Genomic DNA, 25,247 nt, shown 5'->3' with positions numbered 1-25,247 from the left:
AGAGAGAGAGAGAGAGAGAGAGAGAGAGAGAGAGAGAGAGAGAGAGAAGGAAACAGGAAGCCAGACAAGGGTGTTTCATTCTCTGGAACTGTAGTTATAGACAGCATGAGTGCTGGGAACAAACTCAGATCCTCTGCAAGAGGAGCAAGTGCTTTTAGGGGTTAAGTCGTCTGTCAAGTACCTAGAGATCATTTCTTGCGGAATAATCAGTTAATGACACAATTAGTACATGTTCAGAATGCTATTACTTTATAACTTTAGAAAATTAAAGCATGATTATGGTTTAAAGCAACTGCCAAATATATTTATATTAAAATTAACTATTTTTACTAAATGACTTTAATTTTCAGAGATTACTTTGCATTAATCCACCCCTGTTTGAAATTCATCAAGTCTTGTTAAGTCCAACACAACACCATGTAGCACTTATAGGAACGAAAGGACTTATGGCATTAGAATTACCTCAGAGATGGGGGAAGGATTCTGAATTTGAAGGTGGAAAAGCAACTGTGAACTGTAGGTAAGTAGTACTTTCATTTAGTGTTTATCTGTGTAAGACCAGAAATTGTATTAGGTGAAATTGTATTAGGTGCTATGATTGAAACATTCGAGCATTCGTGTGGTCTTGCACACGGGCTTCTTGTGGTACTATTGTTGTCCATTCTGTTTTGAAATGTGTATGAGTGTTTTGCCTTCATTTAGTAAGAGCAATGCTTATGTGCCTGGATGGCAAGAAGGATCCAGTCCCCTTGAACTGGAGTTTGAGGTGGCTGTGAGCTGCCGTGAGGGTGCTAGGAGCCAATTCTGGGTCCTCTGCAAAAGCAGCAGGTGCTCTAAACCGCTGAGCCACCTTCCCAACCCCTGCTGTTATTATTTTAGAATACTGTGTTAATATTTTTAATTAAGAGAAACAATATCAGTCTCTTAGTTTTACAAAAATAGCTGCAAGTTTGTAGTTAGGTTCACGAGCTTAAGAACTATGAAAAAAATGAACCAAAACATGTGGATTAACACCTGCCTTCCAAGACACCATTTATATATGTCAGGCCATTTTCTGGTCATTGCAGTTTGTTCTATGATGTCATAAATGTACCATGAACTACTCATGCCCTAAAGGGTTTAGATAGCATTTGGACAGACTGCCAGGTATTCAGCAGCAGAAAGAAGACAAATATCTACATCAAGGCTTGTGCTACTTCAAAGTTTAAAAAAAAAAAAAAATTTGTGGGTCTTAATACTCAGTGTAACAAAGTATGCCAGTAACAACCCTTCCCTGCTTCCTCCAGCACTGGAGCCTGCTTGGTAGTACTCAGATCACTGTTTCTTAATTATCAGAATACTCATCATAGTATCTGCCCTTATAGTTTCCTTACTTCATTAATTAGTAAAAGGACCAAACAAAAGGCAATATCAAAACACATCTGTAACTGTGTAAACTGGGTGTGGTAATACACAAATGTAGTCCCAGCCCTCAGGATGCTGAGCTAGAAGGATTGCTGTGAGTTCAAGGCCAGCCTGGGCTACATTGTGAAGGCCGGACCTCAGCTAGGTTGTATACGAAGATACTGTCTGAAACAGCAAAACGAAAATGTATAAAATATATCGCTATAGTGTAGAAAATATTTGCACTTTGATTCCTTGAATAGGTTCTTAGAATGCTCTCAGAATGTCTTAAAGAAGGAAAGAACAGTGTTAAAATAAGTTAGAATGTGTTTCATCCAAATTCTGCAAACAAATGTTCTTGAAAATTGTCTTTATTTTAGTACCACCCCGATTGCTGAGAGATTTTTCAGCAGTTGTACCTCTCTGACTCTGAAGCATGCTGCGTGGTACCCAAGCGAGATGCTGGACCCCCACCTCGTGCTGCTGACTTCGGACAATGTGATAAGGTAACCTCCCCTACCTAGTCAGACCTTGTGATAAGGTAACCTCCCCTACCTAGTCAGACCTTGTGATAAGGTAACCTCTCTACCTAGTCAGACCTTGTGAACGGGGGCTTTGTTCCGTACTGCTTGTGTTATACTGCTCAGCGTAACACAGTTACCTCACTGAAGGTTGTGATGTTTTTATCTCATTGCCTATTATAAACCATTCTCCACCCCACTCCCCTTGAGATATTGTCTCACTGTGTGGACAAGGCTGGTCTTCTCCTTACAGATATCCACCTGCTTCTGCCTACCTAGTGCTGGGATCACAGCTTTTACTAATGCTTCTCTCCCTGCTGAATGATTGAGGGCTGATGGTTGAACTCTTAATGGCATCTTAAACAGATTTCATAGCTTCCTGCTTACTTTTAGTAATTAAAAGTAGTGTTGTTGATGGGTGGCAGTGGTGACATATGCCTTTAATCCCAGCACTTGGGTGGCAGAGGCAGGCCGTTCTCTCCGAGTTCCAGGACAGCCAGGGCTACACAGAGTGACTGTGTCTCAAAACAAAACAAAAAACTGACATTATTTGGAGGCCAGCTGGGTAGTACAGGCCTTTAATCCCAGCACTCAGGAGATAGGGCAGGCAGATTTCTGGGAGTTCTCCACCAGCTTGGGTTACATACTGAGACCCTATCTCTATCTATCTCTCTCTCTCTCTCTCTCTCTCTCTTTTTTTTTTTGGTTTTTCGAGACAGGGTTTCTCTGTGTAGTCCTGGCTGTCCTGGAACTCACTCTGTAGACCAGGCTGGCCTCGAACTCAGGAATCCGCCTGCCTCTGCCTCCCAAGTGCTGGGATTAAGGCGTGCGCCACCACTGCCCAGCTTTTTTTTTTTTTTTTAAGACCCTATCTCAAACAAAACAAAAAAACAAGTGTATCCAGTTTAAAACTTGGATTTGAAGATACTTTCAAAACTATATATGTGACCCTTTCATGGAAGACTGAAGTGTAGAGAGGCAGGCTGAGTTTTTCGTCTACGAGAAGTACTGTACAGTACATTCGGAGGCGCGTGGTGAAGTGTAAGGACTGGAGCTGCTCTCTTCCCGTAGCTCCTTGGAGATGAGCAGGGATGGCAGACAAGTGAGGCAGAGAGAGACCTTACCTGTAAGCAAGGAGTGTGGAGCCTGACCTTGGTTTAATCCAGCTGCATCCATTGCTTACGACCTCTATTAATGTGGTGTGTGTTAGGACACATTGTCCCTCATCATTGAGGACATTTGTATCCCACTGCCTTCTGTCTGTTGTCTGTGATCTAAGCCCTCAAGGTGGAAGAGTCCCAAACTTACCTGTGTCCTGTTTTTAAAATTGCATTTAAAAGTGTGTGCGTGTGTGTGTGTGCGCACACATGTGTGTGCGTGCATGCACGCTCACATGTTCACTTGCCTGCTCATCTACTACAGCCCACATATGAAGGTCAAAGGACAACTTGCTTACTGAACTTGACTCTCTCCTTTTACCATGTGGGTCTTGAGGATTTAGCTCAGGTTGCCATGGTGCCAGGAGCCTTTACCTGCTGAGCCATTCTGACAGTCCTTTTATCTTTTTATCCTAAGTTTTATGAGTTTTTATATGAACCCATACCAGTGCCCTGTTTTTCTCCAAGAGCCGCAGAATATTAGATGTAGTCCTTTCAAGCTTTCTTATGATGCCTTAGTGTATCACCTTTAGAATTTCTAAAAAATAAACACCTTAAACCCTCAGCTCTGACATGTTCACCTAAGAATTTCTTTAATGACCAATAGGTTTCTTCTACTTACTTAGTAGCTAGACTTAAATACCAATTTTTCTTATTACAGATACGGCTACATCTTCTCACTCTTCCTTCTAGAACCTTCTCTTGTCACCTACTTAGCTTTGTAGTTGGAGTTAACAAAGAGGAAACAAGATTATCCCATTCAAACCTTACTCTGTACTACCAAGGAATCCTTGATAATCTATTATCTTAGCATCTTTTGTATCTGCTAGAAAAGGAAGTGGGGGATATAGCCTAAAGCTGTAAAGATGGCTGGCACCAAATAGCAAGGGTTCTGTTTACAATATGGGATCTTCATCCTCTCTTCCTAAGCCTTGGGCCTTGTTGGCCTTGGTTGTTTAGCTGCACTTATTTCCTTGACTGTTTGCCAACACGGTGTTTATGCATCAACAATATCTGTATATGCCTAAAGAGACCACAGTGAATATATTTATTTAGATCAAGTTGTTAGTAAGAACACTTGCTAAAGAAATATTTATGTGACTTTTAGGTTGTTTTTATTTATGTGAGATGGGGTTTCACTATTTTTATATAGCCTTGGCTGTCCTGTAACTCACTATATAGTCCAGGCTGTCCCCTAACTCAGCTGAGATCCACTTGCCTTTGCCTCTTGACTGCTGGGGTTAAAGGCATGTGCCATTATGCCTGGCTGTTGCAGGAGATATTTAAAATGACGGCATTCAATCTGGCTTTTCTTAATCAGCCGACATGTTCCCAACTAGCCTAGGCCTGTGGCCATGAGCGGCGGCAGTAGCCACTGCTCAGCTCAGGCGACCAGAGACACCAGTGTGGGAGATGGCTCTGTCAATCATCCATGCTGTGGCTAGATAAGTTGTTACCCAGGACTGCTCTCGTTACATGCGTGGTCATCCATGGCGCTACATCTCTGCCTCCCCTCGCCTCAAACCTCCTCTTCCTCTTCTTCTCCTTACTCCTCCCACCTTAGTTCCTCCTATACCTGGCCATGAAGGTAAAATGTTGATAGTGGAATTGAAGTTTAAACATTCTTAGTGCAAAGAGACAAGTGGCTGATCTAGGTAAGACTTAGTGATGGATATTGGATTTTCTAGTAATGACTGTGCTAGTATTTATTTAGAATATTCTTTCATCTTTAACAAGAGCCATATATGCTATGAAATAAAAGATGTTTTAGGAGCTGGAGGGATGGCTTAGTGATCATTTCTCAGCAGCCATGGTGAGCAGCTCACACTGACTAAAGCTCCAGCTCCGGGAAATCAGACACCTGTGACTTCCAAGAGCACGTACCTATACACAGTTTAAATTGTTTTAAATTAAAATCATTTTGGTTAAAAACAGTTCACTCTTTTTGGGGGGGGGGTACAGAGAGCAGGTGTTGAAACAGGGTTTCTCTGTGTAATTTTGGCTGTCCTTGAACTTGTTCTGTAGACCAAGCTGGCCTAGAACTAAGGACTGCCTGCTTCTGCCAGGCTAACAGTTCACTCTTCTGCTGCTCTTTGAGGAAATAGGGGTTGACACAGTTGAGTCTTTTTGTAACAAACATCTTATAAATTTCAGGTTAAATGCCACTCAGTCTGCTGGATATTTGATGTGTAAAACACTAAGACATGCTTTGTATGGTTTTGTGTCGCAGACAAAGACACGTGGTATGATTGAAGGGAAGCTGGCAAGCTAGGTGCCATAGTGAGATAACTACACAAGGCTCTCCAGATAGAAGGAATGGAAGTGCAGTCATATGGAGTAGCTGCCTTAGAATTTTGATAAATGTGGGGAATGTAGCTCAGTGGTCAGATACCTATGGTTGAGGCCTAGGGTTCCACCACTAGCACTGTTACCCATCTCTCCCCCCACAAAAAAAATGTTGCTAAAGATAGCATTTCTTCAACTCATAAGCCTCCCTCTTACATAGTTAAACCGGAGATGAGCAGCATTGCCAGGAATAGCAAGATATTTGACAGAGATGATTTAAGAATTGATGATTTGAGATTTTAAAAATTCTCTTAAAATTTATTTTAGATTTATTTTATGTGTGTGGTGTTTCGCCAGCCTCTATGTATGTATACTGTATCTATACCTGGTATCCAAAGAGGTTAGAAGAGGAAGGCTCCCCTACACCTGGCGTTACAAACGATGTAGGTGCTAGGGATCAAACCTGGTTCCTCTGCAGGAGCATTAAGTGCTCTTCACACAGCTGAGCCATGTCTCCAGCCCCTGTCAGGAAAATCCTTAAGAACGAGGTGTGTGGGGGAAGGGCTTCCTTTTCTTGGAAATGAAAGAAAACTTCTATTTTGTTGAGACAGTATCTTACTCTGTAACCCCTGTAGCTTGTAACTTGGTGGTCCTCTTGGCTCAGACTTCCAAGTGATAGAACTAGTGTGAGCTACCCTGATTGGCTTCAAAGAGACTTTTTCTTTTTTCTAGAATTTACTCTCTCCGTGAGCCTCAGACACCCACTAAGGTGATTGTACTTTCAGAAGCAGAAGAGGAAAGTTTAATACTCAATAAAGGGTAAGTTTTTTTTGTGTGTGTGTGTCACAAAATACTGAGTTTCTAAAGACTATAAATGCAGTCTTACCAGTAACTACCAGAATTTCCAGAGGTGAGTTTTAGAATACTTGTGGTATTATAACAAGAAGTCACAAATCTGAATGTCAATATATCTAACAGCATGGTCTGTTTTTGAGATAATTCTAAAATATGATTGACAGAAACAATACATAATAAAATTTTGAACAGTTCTAAAAGTGGTGAAGTATTGGGCTGGAGACTTAGCAGTGTGCTCTGTGTGGGTGAAGCTCATTGCCCAACTCCCAGCTCCGAAATAGAGGAGACTCAGCCCTTCTGATTAACGGTTTTGTTTGGTTTGGTTTGGTTCGGTTCGGTTCGGTTCGGTTCGGTTTGGTTTTGTTGAGACAGAATCTCTCTAGATAGCCTTGGCTGTCCTGGAACTCATCATATAGACCAGGCTAGCCTCATACTCAAAGAGATATACCTGCCTCTGCCTCCCAAATCCTGGGATTAAGGGTGTGTACTTCTGTGCTTAGATTTTCTGATTATCTTGTGCTCCTGGCTTTTTTGTTTGTTTGTTTGTTTGTTTGTTTTTTGTTTTTTTTTGTTTTTTTTCTGTGCAGCCCTGATTGTCCTGGAACTCACTCTGTAGACCAGGCTGGCCTCGAACTCAGAAATCCACCTGCCTCTGCCTCCCAAGTGCTGAGATTAAAGGCGTGTGCCACCACTGCCCGGCTTTTTTTTTTTTTTTTTTTTTTCCTTCTTATCTACTACACATCCTGGCTTATTCTTACCACAAATAGAATCATCCTTTGAACTTCAAAACCAAATTGTCTGGCCTTCTGACAAGCACAGCACATGGTTTCATGTAGTGCACATGGTTAGAGTGAAAGCTACTGCCAGAGTTTCTGCTGTTTTCATTTAGTTATCTCCACGTTTAGTTTTTGTTCTAAATATAATTCTTGAGTATTTTTTTGCATGTTTATTCTGTATTTGATAGTTTCAGTACTTGGAAGTCCTAGTGAGAGTGATGGTGATATCCTTAAATCTGTGTTGGTTTCTTCCTGTCCTACAGTCATGTTGTTTTACTTGATCTTCATTTGTGGGGCTAATTGAGAGCCTGAGTTGGGAGTATAATTCCATGAATATGTTTATCTCTTCTACTGCTACAAGCTGGGGGTCGCTTCAGCCTGGAACTGTCTACTCCCTGGTTGTCCCAGCGCTGAACGTTTACTTAAATGATGAGATAGGGTGCCTGCTTAAATTCCAGTGCATCATTTCCATAATGGGGCACGACCTAGCTCAGAGGCCATCCTGTTCTTGAGTCAGGGCATTTTCTTTCTTGTAGTATGTTTCTGGAACTAACCTAGTTGGGTGGTAGGTGGTTTTTGTTTTTGATAGGCAGTATGTATATAAAAGGCCATAGAGCAAATATAGTGATAAGAACTGTCTGCTCTAGCTGGGTGGTGGTGGTGGTACCCACCTTTGATCCCAGCACTCTAGAGGGAGAGGCAGGCAGATCTCTGAGGACAGCCTGGTCTACAAAGAGTCCAAGACAGCCAGGATTCTGTTACACAGGAAAACGCTGTCTCAACAAAACAAAACAAACCTCTGCTCTGTCATCTGTCACCCCACCTGGCTCCAGTCTAGCCTCCACCACTTGCCTGCTTTGGCATCTGAGAAAGTTTGCTAGTTGTACTAAGCTTTGTTTCTGAAACTATATTCCGTGAATGTAAAAATTGGCAGAGCTCATTTCTTAGAATTATTGCACAGAGTAAAATGAATCATTCGTTAGAAAGTGCTCAGTGGAGGCTGGAGAGATGGCTCAGTGGTTAAGAGCACTGGCTGCTCTTCCAGAGGCCCTGAGTTCAATTCTCAGCAACCACATGGTGGCTTACAATCATCTGTAATGGGATCTGATGCCCTCTTCTGGTTTGTCTGAAGAGAGTGACAATGTACTCACATGCATAAAATAAATGAATCTTAAAAAAAAAAAAAAAAACTGCTCAGCAACCTTGAAAATAGCTTAATATATATAGTTATAGAATATCGTTAGGTAGAATACTTGCCTAACATGCACTAGGCCCTGGGTTCATCCTCTAGTATATAATTGCATCAACACTTTCTATGCCCACCTCAGATCCCCAATGATGCGGAGGCTTATATTTACTAATGAATGCCTAGGCAATGCCTAGGCCTTATGTCAGGCGCACTAACTTGTAACTGAATTATCCCGTTTATACTAATCTAAGTTCTGCCACGTGGCTGATTTGTTACCTCTCCTCAGTTTCATACACCTGACTTCTTCTGAGTCCACATGACTTCTCTCTGTCAAGAAGTCCTACCTTACTATTCTGCCTTTTGCTATAGTCCATAAGCTTTTTATTTTAACCAATCAGAAGGTACCATAGGCAGAAAAGGAAGGACAGAGACACATCTTCACACAGGGTACAGAAACATCACTCCAACACTAGTACCAGGAAAAGAAGATAGCTTAGCATTTGTGCAGGCACAGAGTAATCATTCATACCTGTTTCCAGTCAGTCGGTCTGTCTGTCTCTGTTTGTTTGTTGTGTGTACATAAGCTCGTTGCATGTATGTGTGTGCTCATGCCTTCTTCAAGGAGTCTTCTACCATGAGTATCACGAGGATCAAATACAGCCTGTCAGTCTGGGAGTCAAGTACCTTTCCCCACTGAGTTCCTGCTCTGTTTTTTGAGACAGGTTCTCACACGGTAGCTCCTCCAGAGACACAGGTTACGTTAAATAGTGCTCCCACCAACACTGTTCAGCCCTCCTTTCTCTAGCACCACTTTCTTTCAGGAAAAATGACACACATCTATAATCCCAACACTCAGAAGGCCAAGGCGAAAAGATTGTTACAGGTTAAGTCAGTCTGTGTTATAGTATGTGACCTGTCTCAATAAAACCAAAAGTAGCAACAAAAGCAAAAAAAAAAAAAAAAAAAAAAAAATCATAATGTGTTTTTTTTTTTTTTCTGACTAGAGAGCAGAGCCTTTCTTTAATTTCCTGGTATATTTTATGACCCTTAAACAGTACATGACATATAGTATGTGGTAAATGTTTGTGGAATGAATAAATTTGTATTCATCTGGTTTTCATGTTTTCTTCCATTTCTTGTATTTCTATATATGTGTTGTTTGTATCTCCATATTTAAACTATTTCAAAATTAAATTTTTTCACCAATTTTTATAAGAATTTGTTTATTCATAATAATTTTTGTTTTCAACAATTTTTCTTCAACTCTCTTTGCAGAAGAGCATATACAGCATCTCTAGGAGAGACCGCAGTGGCATTTGACTTTGGGCCACTGGTAACTGTCTCAAAGAATATATTTGAACAGAAAGACAGAGAAGTAGTGGCATATCCACTGTACATCCTGTATGAGAACGGGGAGACCTTCCTCACTTACGTCAGCCTGTTGTACAGGTAAGGGAAGGCACCAGCCACTGTTGCATCTGCATCACTACTGCTCAGCTTAGATCCACATCTGTGTCTGGGTACAGAGAGAGAAGGTACACTTTATTTGATTATTTACTTTCTTGCTTGTTTAAGGAAGCTGTATAGTTTAAGACAAAATCTGGCTCACAGAGTGTAGTTAACTGAAAAGGCATTGTTGTCTTGTGTGAACAAGCAGCGTGGGTGGGAATGATTAGATATAGTCTGATACTGAAATTGTGGAGGGACAGGTGCATACACACAGACAGACAGACAAAGGATTCACTCCCTAGTAGTGGGACGGCAATAAGTGCTCAAAGGAAGGAGACAGTACAGACATTATTTTGAGTGTAGGCGTTAGAGTAATTTTTGTAGTATGGGACTTAAGTCTCAATCAGAGCTAAATGAACCATCAAGAAACAGTTAGACCGTGTTAGTCACAAAGATGTCCTAGAGTATGCAAAAAAGCACAGATGCCAGTCAAGGTTCAATGACTTGGCATCTTGACCTAGACCAGTGAATTCAGGTAAAAAACAAAAACAAAAAAAACAAATACTGAAGTTAGACTTGATGTCCAGGTAAAAAAATGATGGAGTTACATACCTTGGTAAGGAAAATCCTTGAAATCTGTTCTGAAAGAGCACAGTTGTTTCTGAGCAGAACTGAAGGACAGGGACGGACTGGAGCGCCATGTTTATACCTGGGACACCCAGGGGGTTTTAGCATCATTTTTTGTTTGTTTGTTTGTTTTTAAATATGAGTTTTGCTTTTTTGTTGTTGGGTTTGTTTTTGTTTTTTGGCTTAGGTCTTGGGTTTACTCATTGAGCCCAGAAAACGAGAGAAAAGTAAGATAACACTCTGGAAGGATGTGTTGAAAGAGGCAGAGAGCACACTAGAAATAAAATTGTCAGGAGCGTTAACAGGGTTGGGCAGCTGCACATGGGGTTACACATGTCTCATCCCAGCACTTGGGAGACAGAGACAGACACGTCTCTTGTGAATTTGAGTCTAGCCTTGTCCATATAGGTCTATAGAGTGAGTTGCAAGATAACCAAGGCTATGTAGAAAGACCCTGTCTCAAAAAGAAAAAAAAAAAAAAAAAGGAATATCAGGCAACAACAGTTAACCAGTGATGATTCAGCAGGTCAGGCTAAACCTTTAGATTCAACTAGACTCACAGGTGATATTTGCTAGAGTACTACCAGTAGAATGTTACAAGTGGAAAACAGACTGGATCTGGTGGTATATGCCAGTAATTACATCCCACCAAAGGCTGACACAGCAGTTCTGAGTTTAAGGCTAGCCTGGTCTGTGTAATGGGACCTTACCTTTTTTTTTAAAGCTTTATCTGTTTTTGATGTATGAGTAGATGAGTGGTTTGTAGATGAGTGGTTTGCCTACATACACATGCCGTGCTGGCAAAAGCCAGAAGTAGACATCAAGACATCACAGCCCCTGGAACTGGAGCTACAAACATTTATGAGCCACATGTGGGTGCTTGGAATGGACCCCAGGTCCTCAAGAGCAGCCAGTGCTCTTAACCAGTGAACCATCTATCCAACCTTTGTCGCTCTGTCTTGTCTGGTGGTGGCAGTAATTACAGGGGATGGAACCTCTGATCTTACCACTACAAGTAGATGCCAGTCATGCTCTCTGAACCTCACAGTGTGACAATCCAGTGTCTTCGAAGGCATAATGGCATTCTCCTAGAATCCTAGCTCTGGAAGCTATGATGGGGGATCAGGAATTATGGCAACCTAAATTACATAGGACTTTGTCTGAAAGGAAAAAAGAAACTAAACAAAACAAAAACCTGTAATCTCTTCAGGCACTGCAGTTTTCCTTTCAAGGAAGATGATCTCAGATCAAGAGTCACCACTTGGAATGTGACTGGGAAAATGACATGTAAAATAGCAGTGACTGAAGGAAGACAAAAATCAAAGAAGAATAGGGACAGTCACCTTCTGTAAGCATTTTCCTGATAATGTTTTTATTCTTCCATTAGCCCAGGAAATATTGGGAAGCTCTTGGGCCCATTGCCTATGCATCCTGCAGCTGAAGATAACTATGGTTACGATGCCTGTGCTATACTCTGTTTGCCCTGTGTTCCTAATATCTTAGTAATTGCGACTGAGTCAGGAATGCTGTATCACTGTGTTGTACTAGAAGGAGAAGAAGAAGATGATCAAACGGTAAGTGACAGGCTAGTGTTGCTGTATTTCATATCTTTAATAGCAGGTACGTTTTATGGGCCAGTTTGACTGCTTAATATGATGAATTATAACTTAACGCATGGCACTTCTGATATTTTGGCAATTATATATTTTATATAATAAGAATAATTGAGGGCTGGAGAGTTGGCTCAGTGGTTAAGAGCACTGGCTGCTCTTCCAGAGGTCCTGAGTTCAATTCCCAGCAACCACATGGTGGCTCACAACCATCTGCAATGGGATCTGATGCCCTCTTCTGGTGTGTGTGAAATTAGCAACAATGTACTCAATCAAATAAACAAATACTTTAAAAAAAAAAAAAAAAAAGAATAATTGAGAGTCCAAGTAGAAAGAAGAAAATTGCCCAACTTAGAGTCCATGAAACTGTATTTGTTTCTGACCTTTGTATTAATGGTTTACACCCTACACCAGTAAATTGAATCCTCTAAACAGAAGATTGCTCTTGGGGCTGGAGAGAGGGCTCAGGGGATAAAAACAAGAAGACCCAGGTTCAATTCCTAACACCTACAGCTCACAAACTGTTTGTAACACCAGTACCAGGACATCTTAACACACTCTTCTGGCCTCTGTGGGTACCAAGTATGCAAGTGGTACACAGACATACTTGCAGATAAACCACATGGGTAGGTTATTGTGTATATGGATACATGATAAATAAAAGGTTAGACCATGCTTGTTTTAAGCTTTTAAGGTGTTTTTTGTTTTGGTTTGGTTTTTTTAAATTTACTTAAAAAAATACATGTTCAGAAAAAGGGTGTCTGTGCTGTTAGTTGTCCTGTGGGTGCTAGGAACTGAAAGTGGTTGGTCTGGGAGAGCAGACAGTGCTCTTAACATTGAGCCATTTCTCTAACTCCTGTTCGTGGCTAAGGCTGGCCTTAAATTTGCTATACAGACCAAGGTGCTCTATGACTGAAATTCCTTCTGCTTTAATGTTCCCACTTAGTGCTGGCATTACAGGTGTGTGCCCAATTTCCTATTCATTTATTAACACCACTGTTGATGCTGATTCTGGCCTATAGTCTTTTTTTTTTTTTTTTTAATTTTGGTTTCTTGAAATAGGGTCTTCCTATGCAGCCCTGTCTGTTTTGTAACTTGCTATGTTGACCAAGCTGGCCTGGAACTCACAGAGATCAGCCTGCCTCTGCCTCCTGCGTATTAAAGGCATGCACCACACCCAGCTTGACTTCTATAGTCTAGTCCTTGTTAACAAACGTTTTGACCTTTGGGCCAAATCTTTGGACCACTAGGCTGACTTTTCCCCAGGCTTCTGATGTTCTTTTTATGCTGTTTAAGGTTAACAGTGGAGATAGATGTTTAAGGATGGGGTAGGACTATCTGACCAAACATTCGAAAGGACTATTTGTTTCTATATTTGTGTACATTTTCAAATTCATGAGAGGTCAAAATTTCGGTCTTTCTTTCCCCTTTGTGTTTTTAACAGTTAGAAAAGTCCTGGGATCCCAGGGCTGACCTCATCCCTTCCCTGTACGTGTTTGAGTGTGTTGAGTTAGAGCTTGCCCTGAAACTGGCATCTGGAGAGGATGATCCCTTTGCTTCTGACTTTTCCTGTTCAATTAAACTGCACAGAGGTAAGGTGTCCTGTAGACACTCAGCTCCATCACCATGTGTTCATAAGCTACTGGGAAGAATTCTTCAGGCTGTCTAGTTGCTACTTTTGTATCCTTGATGATCCCACTTGCAGATCCCAAGTGTCCTTCCAGATACCACTGTAGCCACGAAGCTGGCGTGCACAGTGTGGGGCTGACTTGGATTCACAAACTGCACAAATTTCTTGGATCGGGTGAGTTACTACATTTCCATATTTCCCAGTAAGTTTCAGAGATTCTGACAAAATGTAGTTTGGAGAAGAAAACATCAGAGCTGATGACTCTTTAGCTAGACAGACCAAATACTAGAACAAAAAACCTAAAATTAATATAGTCAGAAAACAAAGGTAGATTACTATTAAGCCTATAGAAATTTAAAATTGTAAGGGAAAACTGAACATGGTTAGAAGGCTTAGATGAAACGGATGGATGTCAGAACTGACTGGAATGTGAGAGAGGCTACCACTTGCCCAAGACCAAGTAACTGTACATTTAAAATACTGATTCTCCGTGAGCTTCTCCCCCCAAAATAGCACAAAGCCAAGCAAAATATATAAACTAGAGTCAAGGATGCTTGACAAGTAATAGACATAAAAAATTGACTGGTATTTATTCCAGAAATTCAGGCTTTCTTTGGTATCCAGCTCCATAATGTGTTAACATAAAAATAGAGTACAAGAGAAAAGCTGGATTTTTTTCATGTATAAAAAAATTAAGAATATTTAACATCTTTTCATGTTAAAAACAATCAAAGGCTGGAATATAGCTCAGTGGTAGATCATTTGCCTAGCATGTAGAACTGATTCTGATCCTCCACACTACTTTAAAAAACAACAACAACAAACTAGTTTTAGAAAGGAATTTCGTCAAGATAATACAGAGCACCTATGAAAACATGACAGCGAACACCATGCTGAATGGCAGACTGAAATGTTTTCTTTTTTGAATGTATTTATGTTTTGAGACTCATCGATGCAGGTGTATTTTGATCATAGTCACTCCTTCACACACATCTTCCCTAACTCCTCTCAGATCCATTTCTTAAGCCCTAAGTCCCTTCCCAACTTCATATTTTTCTTTTTTTTTTAAAATAGCCTAAGTCCAAATTGTGCTGTCTATATTGTCGTGTATACGGCACCATGCATTAGAGCACGCCCACCTCCCGGGAGCCCCACGCTATGAACACTGGCTCTCCCTCTCCCAGTAGCCAGTAGCTCTCAATAACTGCTCAGCTGAGCTCTGTCTGAAAAGAGTGCCCTCAGTAAAGAGCAGTGGCTTGAGACAAGAACTCAAATACATTTAACAAGTGACAGCACTTTAACTTGAACCTTTGTTTTAAGTACCTTAATTTCTATAATGCATTCTTTTGTAGATGAAGAAGATAAGGATAGTTTACAGGAACTCACTGCTGAGCAGAAATGCTTTGTGGAGCACATTCTTTGTACAAAGCCATTGCCGTGCAGGTAAGGACCTTCTTCACTTGTAAGAGTATCATGGTTATCAGGTATTTATCTAAAGCTTTCTTGTGCTTCAGAACCACTCCATAGTTTGCTGTGTCCCAAACTGCAGCTTGCCATCTTCTCTTAGATTATTTTCTTGTCTTAAATTACTTCTTCAGAGAAGGGTCCCTTAATTCTCCAAGCTAATTTGGGGATTTCTTTGTAGCACATCCCCTCCACCTCTCATGTGGGTGTGTGTACTATGAAGGAGGTCCCTTATCTTTTTATTAGGATTCTCTGTTGACTTTGTGCTACTTACTCAGAGTATAAGAGTGCCTAATGAATATTCAGTTACTGTTGATGAGTAAAGAGTAAAAGGTGCATAGAATGGTTCCCAGGTTTCTTGTCTGGGTAAATGAATAGATGCAGTACCCTTTGGAAAAATCAGGATGTAGAAGAGCAGATTTGGGGAGATAGTAATGTCTTTCTAGAATGTTTTAAATAGAAGAGTCTAATACACATTTATGTGTATGGGTCCAAAGTTTGAAATGGCCTAGAATAGTAAAAATGTCAGCATTGGAGCTGTGCTTCTGACAGATGTTGACCAGGAAAAGATCTGGAGTCAGAGAGAGAGAGACTTGAGATAAACAAGCAACATTAAAATTGAACCTAGGGCCTTGTGTGTGCTAGGCACGCATTCTATCACTAAGCTGTAGCCTCAGGTTTCTTTTTAGTTACTGACCTGTACTGGTTACATATTGTATATGCACGTCTTTGTATATGGATTACATACTGATAAGTATTAGATAAAACTCATTGAGAAGTATAGAGTTTGGTTAATTTTAGTGTGTGATGTTTATTTGCAAGGGTTTCTTTTTTTTCTCCTTTCCTTTTAGATAAAGTTTATTTTAAAAAGAGAAAAAAAGCTTTAAGATCTGAGTTCAAACTTCTAAATAGATATAAAAACTAGGTATGGCAAAGTCCTGTTTCTCCCTCTCCCTAGTAGGAACAGAAACAGGAGGATAACTGGGACTTACTGGTTGCCAGCCTAGCTCAGTGAAACCCTGGCTTGAGGGACCAAACTGAAGCTGTGCCTACACACAGACATGTGACAGGCACTTGTATATACACTATACACTCATACATGGTTGCTGTTACATGGCTAAAGGGAGACAGACTGGGCACAGTGAAGCTTCCCATGAAGCCACAGTAGGGATGGCTGATGGACATAACAAAACATGAGCTTGTTTATAAGCTGAGAAGAGATGCATCATGGGACACTTTGAAACTATACAGTTGATGGCGTGAGGTGCAGAGATGTGGTTAGGCACAGGTAGAACAGGCATGCAGACCAGTTAATAAAGCACATTGGTGGAGGCAATAGTTCCCATTTGAGACTCTTGTTTTTTCTCCACTTCTGGTGAAAGAAATAGAAAGGAAACAATGCCATGCACACCAAATGAAGTTACCGGGTGTGTAAGATTCCAGTTCCTTAGGTCTCTGAGCAGTCTGTAGACACTGGACTGTGTTCACTGAGATGGTTGGGCCTTATTTGTTAGTGGAGAGAAAGACACATAAACTGTGTATCCCTAGGTAATTGGTAAGTAGCTTATAGATTGCTACTAAGTGGGAGATTGATTTAAACTGATCAAAGTACAGTATGTTTCCAGATAACCTTGTTTGTGGTGGTTACTACACTGTCAGGATGTCACAGGCCCCAAAAGGCCATGGACCAGTCATATGGCTGCCATTGGTTCTGGTGCATTTGCTGCTTTGTAACTTAACTGTGACTCTCTCTCCAGGCAGCCAGCCCCAATTCGAGGATTCTGGATCGTCCCGGATATCCTGGGGCCCACAATGATCTGCATCACCAGCACCTATGAATGCCTAATAAGGCCTTTATTGTAAGTCCCATTCCATACTCACACGTCACTCTCTTGAATTCTGCCAAGTCAAAGCTGGAGAAATGACCTTAATGACTAGTTGGAGGCTGTATGGTGTAAGCTTTGGCTTCTGAATTCAGTCAATATTTCTGTTTTCTTCACCACCTCTGAAAAGTTTCATTTAGATATGGTGGGATTTTTTTGGCTTGTTTTGCCTACTTGTAACTGAAAATCATAGCTTTTCTGTTTGTTTTTGAGATAAGGTCTCAGTCTGCAGTCATGCTGGCCTAGAACAGGCTTTACCTTATCTGAGATTACTATTGTGATTCCTTGTACCCAGCTAGAGATTTTCTCCCAAGAGACCCTGAATGACATTGTTGTGAGTGGATTTAATTGACTGTTGCATGTCAGGCTCAGGTATAAAATGTTCTCCTGTGTGCCCTCTTGGTATTAAGTTGTAATCATCATTTTCCTTTTCCAACAGCCTTGGAAGGTCGGGATTTATAAATGTAGGAATAGACGTGAAACCCAAGTCACTGGGGTGTCAAACATGAGACCCTCCAGTCTCTTGGTGTCCATTCAGAACAGGTACTTCTGAATACTGACAGAAGTATAAAGTGTTCACATTCAGTTACTATCCTTACATGCTTTTTAAAGATTGTCTAGTTATACTGTTTGACAAGAAAAAAATAATACAAGTATAAATTTTATGTTGCTGTATAAAAAGAGACAGATAGACAGACAAACATTAAAATTCTAGCAACTTAGCCGGGCAGTGGTGGCACATGCCTTTAGTCCCAGCACTTGGGAGGCAGAGGAAGGCAGTTTTCTGAGTTCAAGGCCAGCCTGGTCTACAGAGTGAGTTCCAGGACAGCTAGGGAAACCCTGTCTCGAAAAACAAAAAAAAAGAAAAAAGAAAAGAAAAAGAAAAAGGAAAAAAAAATTCTAGCAACTTTAAACAAAAGAAATACTCACTAGGAAAATATTTGCCAGTGAGACACCTCAGCAGGTAAGAGTGCTTGTCACTGACTCTGACAACCTGTGACATAGAGAAAGCTCTCCTTTAGACTGTCCTCTGACCTTGTACATGTGCTGTGCCATGCTATGCACATGCACATAAAATAAATAATATGTAAAAACAAAACAAATTTTCCAAGGATTAACTTATTTTTAAAATCCATTATATACCTACCTTTAATTTTTTAAAAATTTGGATAATAAAAACATCAATCCCAAAGAGAAGAGAAAACTCTTAATTATCTGGACAATTTTTAATCATATTTCTGCCAACTGTCTGAAATACCAGTTGTCTACGTATTAACACTGTTAATTACAAAGCTCTGCCACATATGAATTGGTGCCTTCAAAGTATATTGCTTACATGCTGCCAAAGACCACAGACCTTTGAGCTTTCTCAGAAATTGCCTTTGGAAATGTTTGCTCTTGAATGTAATTTTTAGGAAGCAAATTATGTAGAAGCAAATATTGTACACAGCAGTCATCTGGCCCCACACCAACTTCTATCAAATCTAAACTGTGCCCAAAACAGGAGTGGTTAGTTTTGTGGTGCTGGCTCAAGTCCTTTGCAAGAAAAGGGATATTTGAGTTACCTTGATCTTTTCAAAAAGAATCTTAAGTCCAAAATGCATTTTGAGTCAAAATGTTCAAATAGCAAGATCAGAGTTTCCCAAGATGACCTTTCAGGACACAATATAGCTTCTTGTAATTTTCCAAAAACAGTGCATCTTTTAGGTTCTCAGGTTTTGGGTAAGTGTGGCTAATAACTCCATAGTGGACCTGACTTGTTTATTTTGCAGAAGTACAGTCCACCCTGCATCTCCTCCCTTGCTCTGTACCCGAGAAGATGCTGAAGTGGCAGAGTCTCCACTTCGCATTCTGGCTGAAACTCCAGACTCCTTTGAGAAGCATATTAAAAGAATCTTGCAACGTAGTGCCGCCAACCCAGCATTTCTCAAGTATGGGATTTAGGGCATGAGAGTTTTAAGAATGGGCTTTCTGGTTAAAATGGGGATTGAACTTACGGCTTTGTGCTTGCTAGCAAGTGTTTATCATTGCTTTTGGTCCTTTCTGTCCTTACTATGGTGCAGTGGGAGGGGACTTGGCACATCTCTTCAGCTAGTTTGGGGCTTGTCTATTTGGTTGTTTTACCTGGCTAATGAGAATAATGACAGAAACTGTTCTGCAAGATCATCTGAAAAGGATTCGGCTCCCCCTCCCGAGGAGTGTCTTCAGCTTATCAGCAGAGCCACCCAGGTGTTCCGAGAACAGTACATTCTCAAGCAGGACCTGGCCAAGGAGGAGATTCAACGGAGGTAGTGTCTTATGTTGAACAGCCACTAGTCCTTGCCTAGGGGTTGGCTCAATAATTGTCTATGGAAGCCTGGCTTTCCTTTCAACTTGACTGCTGCTTCTTTTTGAAGGGTCAAATTATTATGTGACCAAAAGAGGAAACAACTAGAAGATCTCAATTACTGTCGAGAGGAGAGGTAGGTATCAAAACCAGAGAAGAGAAAACAGTGGGGAGTAGTGGACTGCACCTCACTCAGGATGCTGTGCCACATCAGATGTACCCTAAGAGTTTCCCATTTCTTCAGAAAAAGTCTCCGGGAAATGGCCGAGCGCTTAGCTGACAAATATGAGGAAGCCAAAGAAAAACAAGAAGATATCATGAACAGGTCAGGGGCCATGAAGCATCCAGTTCCCTGCCCACACAGGGTTAATGAGGCAACAAGTATTTGGGTACTGCTAGTGTTCACATACCTATAGAGTAAAATGGATCCTCCACCCCTTTGAAGTATCAAGAGATACTGTCCCCAACCCTTCTTTATTGTATCCTCACACTCCAAATTCTTGAATTACAAACTTTGTTTACCTTATAATCAGCAGCCTTTACTCACATTTTACTCACATCTTCCTTTTCTTAAGGATGAAAAAAGTGCTCCATAGTTTTCACACTCAGCTCCCAGTTCTCTCTGACAGTGAGAGAGACATGAAGAAAGAGTTACAGCTGATACCCGATCAACTTCGACATCTAGGCAATGCCATCAGACAGGTAAGACTAGGTGCAGGCTGGCTAATCTAAGAAATAGTTGTATAAAATGTGAACAGTAAAATAGATACTGTAAAAATGTGTGGCAAACCATAGTCAGAATGTCTGTGTTCTGTTTGATACTTGAGGTTACTATGAAAAAAGATTATCAACAGCGAAAGATGGAAAAAGTGCTGAGTCCTCAGAAGCCCACCATTACTCTCAGTGCCTACCAGCGAAAGTGTATTCAGTCCATCCTGAAAGAAGAGTAAGTTGATTCTTTCCAGTCAGCTACTGTTGTGAGACAGGTTTTCCTTGGCAGTATACCAAAAGCTGCCTGTCTGCCTGGATAAGAATCCTGAGTCTAGGCATTTGTTTGCAGAATGGGGACACAAAAGACAGAGGCTTAAATGAATATGGTGGGACGGAAAGTAGTGGCTCTCCTATAATTTTGTTGTATAACTAAAAGTACATCCCAGTTATGGTTGGCATTGTTCCTGGGGCTGTGCTTTAGCTCAGTAGCTGATGTGTCCCGGGTTTAGTCCCCACCACCACACAGGAAACGATTGCTATTCACCTGAAACCTTTTCAGGTTATTCAGTATTAGCAAAGCCATTCTTAGGTCTATTGCAACACTTGAGTTCAAAGTCTTAAACTCACTGGGCATGGTGATGCACACCTTTAATCCGAGCATTCAGGAGGCAGAAGCAGATGGGTCTCTCTGAGTTTGAGGCCAGCCTGCTCTATAGATCAAGTTCCAGGACAGCTAGGGCTACACAAAGAAACCCTATCTAGGATGGTGGAGGTCCTTACAACTCATTTTTTTATAAGTGAGTCATTTGATGATTTTGCAGGGGTGAACACATAAGGGAAATGGTGAAGCAAATCAATGATATCCGAAATCATGTCAACTTCTGACACCACCTGAAGTTAACACAACTGAAGGCTTACAAACCCGTGCTGTAAAACAAACAGGTAGCACTATCTAATTTATAAAGAAGCATTTTGGATAAACTTTGGTGTGGTTATTCTTTTGTTATTCCTTCCGTTAAATAAATCTTATTTATTCAAATAAAATTTGAATAAATTTTTATTCAAAAATTTGACTTTGCTTTATAATTAAAGTCTATGGGTTGGTTGGTTTGTTTATTTTGATTCTGGGACACAGGTTCCTGTTGCACACTGCCAGGTCCATCTTCATCTTAGGTAGCAGCACCAAAACTGTGCCTCTGAAGGGAACCAGAACCCTAGGATGCAAAGGAAAAGGCCACACACACTACTCAGCAGCAGCTTTTTTAATTTGAACACTTTCTTACGGGCATGCCTCCAGTACAGCCAACACAGATAGATACACCTGCAGTCTGTCCAGAGCAGAGCTGAAGGTCCACCGCTGCAGCGCCCTCTGCTGGCTCATTTCCTCACAGGACCAAGACCTTCCAGAGCTCAGTTTGGCTATGTCTGTGTCCACTTGGTGGGTAGAAGGTGCAAATTCTAGCACCTTAAAAGAAAAGGAACATTATGGTCTGTTGCATTCAGTTTGTCCTTGGCTTTAGGTCATCTTTTCATACCTGCCAATTTGAGTTCTGAAAGGTAAGTATGGTTCCTGCCTAGAAGTGACCAAGAAATGGCCAATTAAAAGCCACACAATAAGGTATGTTACAGTTTAGAGTTAAGCCAGGTCAGACATGCAAGAGAACAGGTCTACACAGACTGAATGCAGTACAGGAAGGTGTGTGAAACTAGACCGACCTTTCCTATGTAGAAAGCTTACTTAAGTTTAAATACGTGTTTCTTACCTGGTGTAGCATTAGTTTATTTCATTCAACCTAGCATTTCAGTTTCCCTTCCTCTTGACTGTGTTTCTCAATTGAGTGAATCCCAACAGTTCACATTTGCCACAAGTTACAGACTCTAAACAGTACCCTAATCATGATGCTTTTACTGCCCAATCCCCAACTTCAGGAGAAAAGATCTGTAATATATTTGGTTATAGCAGAACAGTTCACTGGGAGTGACAAAGTTCAGTATGATTAATTATGAATTATCCATTCACTATAGCCAATGGTGATCCAAACAAATTAGCTTGGGGCCCAGGGACTAGTCTTAAATCTAATTTAATCACATTATAATTAATAAAAATCCCTTTAACTCAATGAGGATATGTTCCTTTTAAACCAAGTAGCATTATACAAGGAGACTTTAAGCCAATTTTTCCATGCACTGGCAAGCTTTTAGCACTATTTCCATAACTCATATTTACTTTTAAATTCATAATCATGACCATGACTATAAAAATAACCTATAGGATAACCTATGGGTATGGGATAAGTAAGCCTTAGCTGTTTTATTAAAAGAAGATCTTGAGGGCAAATTCATAATGACTCATTACTAACAAAGTCCATTTATGCTATAAATTGATGGTAGTTAAACCAGAAAAGTCTAGTTTAAACATTCCCATAATGTTCCTTTGGGTACCAGCTGTAAGCCAACACCACTCACAAAAATAATTTGAAAACATTTTTACTTTGAAACCGCATGAGTTGAATAGCAGAGTTAGCTGTGAACAGGCTGTTTTCAGGGCAGCCTGCAGCAAGAACATGAGCACCCTTCTGATCTCTGCACTGCTTCATGAAGCTGTCTGTGCTCAAGAACCTGTTTCACTGGCTGCTTCTCCGAATAGGAAAGGAATCTCAACTCTTGGAAAAGGGTGAAGCAGAGTCTAAACTGGTAAGTTTTCCAGCTTCACTGTAAGCATAGTTGCTTACACTTTAAGTCTAAACTGTAAAACAAAAATACAAAGATCTGTAAACCATCATCATTCTAAAAGCGACACTTTTAAAAATAAATAGTATGCCTCTGACACAGGCTGAAAATAAGCAGATTTATACTTATGTACTAGATATCAGAGATAGCTTGTTTTATTAATATTATTTTTTCCACTGATCCAGTAACTAAATCACTTTGAAAGGGTAGATGGTGCCAGTTATTTGCCCTGGAACCTTTGGGCCCAGGAAGTTCATCACGGTGTACAGACAAAGTGCTTCCAAGGTTGTTTGTGCTTTTTTTTTTTTCATATATATATATATATATATATCTCCACAGCCAAATATTCAGACTCTCCTAATTTTGTTTAATTGCTTTTGTTTGCCATGGTCCTATAGTTCTCAGGCAAGTTTCAGTAGCATTTATGGTCTTCCAATAGAAGATTAAATGGTAAAAAGGAAACAAAATGCACTGAGCAAGGGAAATACAATCAATGGCCAACGGCCTGCTCTCACACTTCATATTTTAATATAAAATACTCATACAGCACACTACAGCTCTCTGCTAGCTGAACACTGCTACTGATGAGCCCTAGACAACAAAAAAAAGAAACTTCTCCCAGTTTGTATGAACAGAAAACGTAATTCCAAACACTATTGGGAAGTTGCTTTTCACATCAGGAAATAGGTTCCAGAATCCACGGTGGAGAAAGTGGGCATGGAAACAGCACTTTTCTGGCACCAAATCTGATCCCACGCCTGTTGGAATCGAGTCCAGTGTCTCATTAGTGTTCCCTTTGAAACGTCTGTTGGCTGTCCCTGCACACAGCAGCCTTCTCCCTCTAGCATTGTATTTCTCCAGTCTTTGCTGTGACTTCTTCCGTTAAGAGTTAAATAATAATTAATGTTATTCTAAAGATGAGTTAAAAACCCAAAATGCAGGTCAGAATCCTGCTATCAGGGTGTCATGTCTCAGGAAGCTGGTTAATGTCTGTCAGTTTGGTATCATTCAGAATTGCCCGGATCCTCTCCAAGGAGTCTGCTTGCCGTATCCTCTCCAGCTGCACCTGGAGAAACAATGAAGAGCTGAGTGGGGGAGGTGATGCCCCACCTACCTATGTGCCCTCTGCTTGGACTATTTAGTCGGCATGCAGCAGATCAATTCACCAGACTAGGCTCTTCAAAAAAATGAGGAAGAAGGGGAAAATACTTTAAAATTCACCAAATTAATCTATATAACAGACTGGCATCCCTCTGCCTCTCCAGTACCCCCTCAACCTGATTATATGGTTTAAGGTAGGAGGGAAAGGAGAAGCTGGCCAAGCCTGTAAAAAAGACCTCGTTAGATCAGGCTTAGTGATCATGCAAAGATTTGAGGTAGAGATAGAGGCAAAAGAGTCATCCAGCTACACCGGTGCCCCCTCCCACAGAGGGCCATGGTGGTTCCCCAAACACCTCACCTGAAGAGTCTGAGAAAGTTTTACAAAATCTCTCTGGACTTGTTCACTGACATCTAATTCTGTCTGCAACCTCTGAGCTTTGTTCTTCTCTTCAAACATGAGCTGTTCAACAGCAGCCTAAAAAATACAAGTTTTGAGTGAAGATTGATGCTAAAGAGTCGTCCCTACACCTCTCTGCTAGTTTACTAAGGAACTTACACCACTCACTATATGGAAGCTGTAATCTTTATTTTTTGTACTAAGGGCTGGACCCAGGACCATAGCTTTGGGTAGGCAAGCACTCTACACCACTAAGCATATCCCCAACTCTTCCTACTACTAGAGCAGAGACCTGAATGATACCTCCATATTCCATTAACCTTTAACTTCATTTTCTACTGATGTTGGGGGGAGGGTACACACAAGTGGCAGCCACAGGGCAAGTTGCAGAAGTCAACTCTCCTACCGCTCCGGCCCTAGGGACTGAACTCAGGCTTGGCAGCAAGCACGTCTAGCTGCTCACTGGTTCCTATGTTAGTTTTTTAAGACAGGGTCTCCCATAGCTCATACAAGCCCTTAACTTGCTCTATTGTAGCTGAGAATGACCTTGAATTCCTGACCCACCTGCTTCCCTTCTGGGATTACAGATTGTGCCAACACACTCAGTTTTCTGCAGTGCTGGACATGAAACCCCAGGCACAGCTGCACGCTAGGCAAGCACTCTACCAGCTCAGCTTTATCCCTCACCCATGTCTTTTACATTATCGTGTGTGGAGAGGGAAGCACTCACAGGAGGTCGTCAGAGGACAACCATAGGGAGTTGGTTCTCTCCTTCCATTATGTAAGCCCCATAGGTCAAAATCCAGTTAGCAAGCTTGGCAGCAAGCACCCTTTACCTGCTGATCCATTCCCCCCACCCACTCTCTCTTTCCACAGGGCCGTGGTACCTGTTGGGTGAGTTACTTGCTCTAGGTATGAAAGCCAGGATAAGAAATGTATTCAAAGTATTGTGTCCTTGATTCCCAAGATAACAGCTGTCACATCAACACAATATTTAATAGGAATGTCCTTTGACTTTAACACCTCAGTAATATGGGCCAAGCAGCCACAGCTATCTCCAGCTTTCCTACTGAAAAGTATAGAATCCTTTTTCTAAAAACAAGAATCTACCGACTACTACTAACTCAACACATTAAGATCATGTCTAGGCAA

At 41.0% G+C, this 25,247-nt stretch overlaps 2 protein-coding genes across 6 annotated transcripts in view; one reads left to right on the top strand and one right to left on the bottom strand.

The window, feature by feature from the left end:
* The window catches only part of Nup88 (nucleoporin 88), a 23,870-nt gene extending 2,935 nt beyond the window's left edge, over positions 1 to 20,935 (top strand). Inside the window, exons 2-17 of one of the 2 annotated variants that reach the window (XM_028785962.1) lie at positions 351 to 520; positions 1,764 to 1,889; positions 6,080 to 6,166; positions 9,443 to 9,616; positions 11,631 to 11,817; positions 13,298 to 13,445; positions 13,559 to 13,657; positions 14,836 to 14,926; positions 16,705 to 16,806; positions 18,603 to 18,761; positions 18,993 to 19,118; positions 19,227 to 19,292; positions 19,401 to 19,481; positions 19,732 to 19,858; positions 19,984 to 20,102; positions 20,689 to 20,935. In XM_028785962.1, coding sequence (XP_028641795.1) covers positions 351 to 520; positions 1,764 to 1,889; positions 6,080 to 6,166; positions 9,443 to 9,616; positions 11,631 to 11,817; positions 13,298 to 13,445; positions 13,559 to 13,657; positions 14,836 to 14,926; positions 16,705 to 16,806; positions 18,603 to 18,761; positions 18,993 to 19,118; positions 19,227 to 19,292; positions 19,401 to 19,481; positions 19,732 to 19,858; positions 19,984 to 20,102; positions 20,689 to 20,752 — 1,926 coding nt within the window. In that variant the 3' untranslated portion in view covers positions 20,753 to 20,935. Of the gene's footprint in view, positions 1 to 350; positions 521 to 1,763; positions 1,890 to 6,079; positions 6,167 to 9,442; positions 9,617 to 11,630; positions 11,818 to 13,297; positions 13,446 to 13,558; positions 13,658 to 14,835; positions 14,927 to 16,704; positions 16,807 to 18,602; positions 18,762 to 18,977; positions 19,119 to 19,226; positions 19,293 to 19,400; positions 19,482 to 19,731; positions 19,859 to 19,983; positions 20,103 to 20,688 lie in introns of both variants that reach the window. The other variant, XM_028785961.1, reaches the window with a different exon arrangement.
* Positions 20,936 to 21,114: 179 nt separating this feature from the next.
* Positions 21,115 to 25,247, bottom strand: part of Rabep1 (rabaptin, RAB GTPase binding effector protein 1) — a 91,695-nt gene continuing 87,562 nt past the window's right edge. For all 4 annotated transcript variants that reach the window (XM_028785960.1, XM_028785958.1, XM_028785957.1 and 1 more), the window contains 2 exons: positions 24,057 to 24,173; positions 21,115 to 23,663 (listed from right to left, as the gene is read on the bottom strand). In XM_028785960.1, coding sequence (XP_028641793.1) covers positions 23,562 to 23,663; positions 24,057 to 24,173 — 219 coding nt within the window. In that variant the 3' untranslated portion in view covers positions 21,115 to 23,561. The remainder of the gene's footprint in view (positions 23,664 to 24,056; positions 24,174 to 25,247) is intronic.

This window comes from Grammomys surdaster, unplaced genomic scaffold (assembly GCF_004785775.1).
Source record: "Grammomys surdaster isolate TR1022 unplaced genomic scaffold, NIH_TR_1.0 125368, whole genome shotgun sequence".
Lineage (NCBI taxonomy): Eukaryota > Metazoa > Chordata > Mammalia > Rodentia > Muridae > Grammomys > Grammomys surdaster.
The sequence above is the reverse complement of the archived record's forward strand: the minus strand, read 5'-3'. Positions and strand labels throughout refer to the sequence as shown.